This window comes from Neolamprologus multifasciatus, chromosome 23 (genome assembly GCF_963576455.1).
Source record: "Neolamprologus multifasciatus chromosome 23, fNeoMul1.2, whole genome shotgun sequence".
Taxonomy (NCBI): Eukaryota; Metazoa; Chordata; class Actinopteri; order Cichliformes; family Cichlidae; genus Neolamprologus; species Neolamprologus multifasciatus.
The window spans coordinates 20,732,161-20,738,160 of record NC_140460.1 but is presented as its reverse complement, the minus strand read 5'-3'; the positions used below and the strand labels follow the sequence as shown (position 1 = coordinate 20,738,160).

At 41.2% G+C, this 6,000-nt stretch overlaps 1 protein-coding gene across 3 annotated transcripts in view; it reads left to right on the top strand.

Moving 5' to 3' along the window:
- Nucleotides 1-6,000, top strand: part of LOC146491475 (uncharacterized) — a 66,466-nt gene that overhangs the window by 8,970 nt on the left and 51,496 nt on the right. For all 3 annotated transcript variants that reach the window (XM_085152444.1, XM_085152442.1, XM_085152443.1), the window contains 3 exons: nucleotides 232-627; nucleotides 760-2,395; nucleotides 2,512-2,772. In XM_085152444.1, coding sequence (XP_085008570.1) covers nucleotides 270-627; nucleotides 760-2,395; nucleotides 2,512-2,772 — 2,255 coding nt within the window. In that variant the 5' untranslated portion in view covers nucleotides 232-269. The remainder of the gene's footprint in view (nucleotides 1-231; nucleotides 628-759; nucleotides 2,396-2,511; nucleotides 2,773-6,000) is intronic.

Below are 6,000 nucleotides of genomic sequence, written 5' to 3'. Positions count from 1 at the left end.
ATAATATGTTGTGTTGTCTATTATCACTGTATATTATTGCAGCATTATTCTCAATATTATCAGATTGCTAATTTTATTGAATTGCAAGTCATTGTTAAGCTGTAAATATTAATTGGGTTTAAATTATATATATATAAACCCTAATACATCAATAATATAATAACTATAAACAGTTCAAATATAGTTAAACTGTTTAAATGAACATTTTTAAATTAGTATTTTGATCTCCAGGTCAGTGAAGTTGGGTCAGCGTGTACACATAAGGAAACATGGCCTGCACATCACAGTCCGCGTTAGACTATGTCAAGCATGCCAAACCCCATCTTATAAGTGGATTAAAGAATCTCTCTGTGATTTTGGAGAACTTGAATCAGAAAGGAGTTCTTGGTGATGAAGAAGTCAGCAATATAAAGGCAGAGAAAACTGATAAAGACGAAATAAGAACAACACTGATCTCAGTCATAAAAAAAGGGGAAGCAGCCTGCTATGAGTTACTCAAGATTATCGACATGACAAGGAAGAGGACTTTAGAGAAAAACACTGAGAAAACCAAGTTTGATCTGCATCACTGGATCAGCTGCTTTCCCTTCAAAGAGGAGACACAAGTCAATACAAACTACTTACAAGGTATTTTGCAGTAAAATCTTGATAAAAATAAAATCTTTGATATACTGACGAACTGCACTTTAATGCATTGGATAAATGTATCTGTTACAACTGCTTTAATTCATAGTGAATTTGTTTTCTCACTGCTTTTAGGGCCAAGGTCATGCCACAAATATCAGGAAATGTTAAAGTCAAATGCAAAAGAGAAGTCAAATGAGTTTTGGGCAGCAAGTAAAAATTGGTTTGAAGGAAACAAGACACCTGATCTGTCATACTCATCACTTATATTAGACACAGAGGAAAGTATTTGTCCATCTAAAATAAAAAAATTTAAAAAAAGGAAAAGCAAGCTGAGTCGCCCTAAAAAACTGAGGACATACATTCCTGAGGAGAAGCCCACCATTTCCCCCAGTGAGCTGCTGAAAACAGATAAAAACATACTCTTGGTTGGAAAACCTGGAATTGGAAAGACAGCACTGACTCATGAAATGTTGAGACTCTGGGCAGAAAGAGAAAGCGGTGAGCTTGATTACATGTTTTACTTTGACATGAGGGAAACAGCACAAATTGTGAATGCCAAAAATTTGGAGGAACTTTTCAGCTTTTTTTGTGATCTAGATGAAGGCAAAGATGAGGTCTTACAGGATATACAGAGTCACTTTGACAATGTTACAATTATTTTTGATGGACTCACAGATCTCTCTTCACCAGTGGTTACAAAGATTTTAAAGAACAAATTACAACGTCTAGCAAAGATCATCATAACATGCAGACCAGATGATGAGGATAAAAAGTTGTTTTCTGGAGACTTTATCAGAGTGGAGGTGAAAGGCTTTAGTGAGCAGACTATAAAAACATACTTATCTGCAACACTCGGTGAAGATCAGAAGAAGGTTTTGAGTAGCATGGAGTTGGTAACTCTTTGTCATGTTCCCATGTATGCACTGATGATAGCTGCTTGCTTTAAATCAGAAGACTCTCCACAGCCATGTACAATAACTGAGATCTACATCAATATTGTTCGATATTGCCTTCAGATAAACAGCAGAACTAAGAACCAAAAGCTGAATTCCTTCATCAAAACCAAGAGAGAAGAAATTCTGTCTCTAGCTGAAGCTGCTTTTCTTTCAACCCAGCAAAAAACCGTGAACCTGACAGACCTGCCCTGTGAAGACATCTGTGTCCTGTCCTTCCTGAAACCACTTCTCATTAAGGAGGCCCTGACTGAAACAATAACCACACATGCATTTCTCCATTACACAGTGCAGGAGTTTTTTGCAGCACTGTGGCTCCTGAAGAATCCTGATAAAATCAAAGATGTTTTTCAGCAGTGCCTCACAGAGGAGAAGAAACACATGAAGCATCTGATCCCCTTCATGTGTCGACTGTTGAATGAGAAGAGCCCAAGTTTGATGAAGCACTTGATTCCAGATCAGGACCTGAAGAATACATCTAACTGGTTCTTCAAGGAGCTGATAAACACATTTCTTCCTCATCTGTGTGAGCAAGAAGCAGCTGATACTGAGGACGGTGGGCTCCATGTTGACATACTGTTCTTATGCCAGTGCTTGTATGAGTCCCAGAGTCCTGAAGCATGCATCTACCTTCTAGACAAACTGGACTACCATCTTGACCTCAGTGGAGACAGTCTGGATCCTTACCCTTGCTGTGCTGTGGCCTATGTGGTCACTCAGTTAAAGGAAAGGAAAATATGTCTGAACCTCGAGGATGTGATGATATCAGAACAAGGAATGAGACAGCTGTTTGGATGCTTTAAAAATGTCCAATGGTAAGAATGAACATGCAGTTTTAGGGTTATATTACTGCTTAGGTTACAACCTGTAATAAGACTTATATTCTTGGTTAGTTTTACAATGAGATAATAATCTCTTCTTTCAATTATAGGTCTGACTCTCTGGCTCGACAGCTGTGGGAGCTTTTTCTTATCAGTGAAGAGCAGATGGACTTTGTAAGGTTACTCAGCCTATATGGAAGTCTTCACCTTCCAGTTGATGGTGAAAAGCAGCTGTATGAAAGAGCTGTGGAAGTCATGCAGGGGATGCCTACAAAGGTTAATGTCTGCCTCTACTGGGACAATGAAACTCCTCCCTGTCACAGTCAGTGTGAGTCTCTGCTAAAGGCTTTCCCGTTCATCAGCTCAGTCAGGTATGTAGCTTTTCCTTTCAAATAATTATGTACCTGCTTATTTTTATAGTCTGTGACTGTTAAAAAAAGAGACATATTTTGTGGTGGCATTTTAAAAAATAGAAAAGGAGCTTTAAATTTTGAACTGAAAGCTGGACAATGTGATTACGTAAATCCCGGACTACAGAGCGCACCTGATTGAAAGCAGCATGCTCTAATTTTAGAAAGAAAATCAATTTTGTACTCGTACAAAATTGGCAGCAACACATTTCAAAAAATTTGGGATGAGGGCAACAAAAGGCTGGTACTAAAAAGAAAAAGCTGAAGGGATGTTTTGCAACTACTTAAGAGCGTTTACCATTCAGAATAATGTAGTGTAAAAAAAAAAGACTTTGAAGATCTAATTATGCCAAAATATCCTTGGGCAAGATACTAACCCCATCAGCCTACTGGTGGTGGTCAGAGGGCCCAGTGGCGCCAGTGTCCGGCAGCCTCGCCTCTGTCAGTGCGCCCCAGGGCAGCTGTGGCTACAATGTAGCTTGCCATCACCAGTGTGTGAATGTGTGTGTGAATGGGTGAATGACTGAATGTAGTGTAAAGTGCTGTGGGGTCCTTAGGGACTGAGTAAAGCGCTATACAAATGCAGGCCATTTACCATTTTAACATCATCATTAGATTCAGATAATTTGAAAAAAAATCTCTGTGTGCAAAGGACAAGGATGAAAAAAATATTGGATACTTATGACCTTTGAGCCCTCGGGCAGCAAACCAGCATGATTATGTCATGAAAATAATAATAATAATAATAACAATAATGGATTGCATTTATATAGCGCTTTTCTAGACACTCAAAGCACTTTACAATTCCACTATTCATTCACTCTCACATTCACACACTGGTGGAGGCAAACCACAGTTGTAACCACAGCTGCCCTGGGGCAGACTGACAGAAGCGAGGCTGCCATATCACACCATCGGCCCCTCTGGCCAACACCAGTAGACGGTAGGGTGAAGTGTCTTGCCCAAGGACACAACGACCAGGACAGACAGAGCATCACTGCATGAACTCGGGAATACTTCCAGAAATCACTGTCTGTTTACACAGTTCACTGTATTATACCAGCCCAGTATCATGGCAAAGCCTGTTATAGACATGCTGGCCCACAATGTCCCTTCCATGCTTCCCCACACCAAAATATGGACAGCATGCAAAGGTGAGGGTATGGACATACACCAACTGGTGAATTGAGAGCTTGACTTTTACACACAGGTCTCTCTTCACCATGACAGACCGGGAGCGTTCGGATTACTGCAGCCGCAGCACCACTCTGTCTGTTGATCTCCTGCTCCTCGCTCACGAACAAGACCCTGAGCTACTTACTTTTCTGGCAGAGAATCATGAGCTCAGACTTGGATTTGCTAATTCTCATACCTGCCGCTACACACTCAGCTGCGAACCACTCCAGTGTAAGCTGGAGGCCACTACCTGATGAAGCCAACAGAACCATATCATCTGCAAAAAGCAGAGATGAGATTCTGAGACCATCCAAGTGGAAGTCTTCTGCCACTTGGCTACACCTAGAAATTCTATCCATAAAAATTATGAACAGAATCAGTGACAAAGGACAGCCACTGCTTGCCAGAATCTCTTTGAGGCACAAGTCTTTTTCCATGGCCTCACTGAACTCCTCCCACATCCCAGTTTTTGCTTCAGGCACTGTTAAAGCCATGCTCAGCTTGGCCTGTCGATGCCTCTGAAGTTCTTCAGGCTACCCAAGTCAGATAGGACTCCTTCTTCAGCCTGATGGTCCCCTTCAGCACTGGTGTCCACTGTCTGGTTTGGTGGTTACCACAACAACAGGCATCAACATGCCAGCATAGATCTGATAACATGATTATCTAATTGATCATTGACCTGTGGCCTAGAGTATCCTGGTGTAACGCGGTTGAAGGACCAGGGCGCCTGACTGCAGCTACATAGACAATGAGCTCTCAGAAGTAGTCTCGACTATGGAGCCTGAGTGTGTGAAGAAAACACAGGAAACCAAAAATAGAGCTCAAAAATATATATATATTGTGTATGTTATGATAAATATAGAGACAGATATACAAAAAAATATATGTATATATATATATCACAAACAAAATAAAGCTAACAATACAAAACAGCTTATTATGTTCCAAAAGGAGGTGGGATGTGGTTTAGTCCAGTATGAGATTTCAGTTCCATGGACCTGTGATAGGTCATGTGTCAACAGTTTTTTTAATTCAGTCCATAGGTTTACGATTCCTACCGCAACGTAGCGGTGGTCGGGTGGCTCACCATCCCGCGCTGATCAGGGCTGATCGCGGGGGAAAAAAACCTGACCTAAAACAAGGTCAAAAACATAAATTATCATTCACAGAAGAAAATGAAACAGCATTCTACTGCTGTGACAAAATAAATCCATAACTCCATAAATAACAAAGTCAAGTAATTAATGCCATGTGTCATACAACAATCAATAAACCATCATCTCTTATAATGAATCTCATTCAAAATACTATTATAGAAAAACATTATCATGGGTCCCATCAAAGTATATCAGCAATAAAGCTAATAAACATTATCCAAAGTTATTCAAATATATTTACAAAACTCATTTAATCACAGATGTTGCGCAACAGATTCAATAATCTCATAGGCCGTTTTGGCATTTCATCAGAAAAGTAACAAAAAACATCCAAAACGGACAACCCACGTGCACTTATGGACACCCTTATGTTCGAACATGGTGTTTGTTATGGACAAACTGTGGTCTGCACAGAAGTCCACTAGGAGAACACCACTTGTGTTCAGAACTGGCAGGTCATTTCCCCCAGTCACACACCTCCATGTCTCACTGTTGTTGCCTGCATGAATGTTGAAGTTTCACACTAGGACGACAGAGTCCCCAGGTGGAGCACCCTCAAAGACCCCACATAGGGACTCCAAGAAGGCTGGGTACTCTGAACTGTACGCGCAGACCATAATCGGGACCTGTTTCCCGAGCAAAGGTGTAGGGAACCAGACCCTCTCATCCATTAGGAAAAACTCAAATGTACAGGCAGCACGCAGAGAACATACTAACCCACCCCAGTCTGCCACCTCTCATTAAAGGCAACTCCAGATTGAGACAGTCCAGCCCCTCTCCAGGTGACTGGCTCTGGAGCCCAAGGCATGTGTTGAGGTGAGCCCGACTATATCTGGCCGGTAGCTCTCAGCCTCAT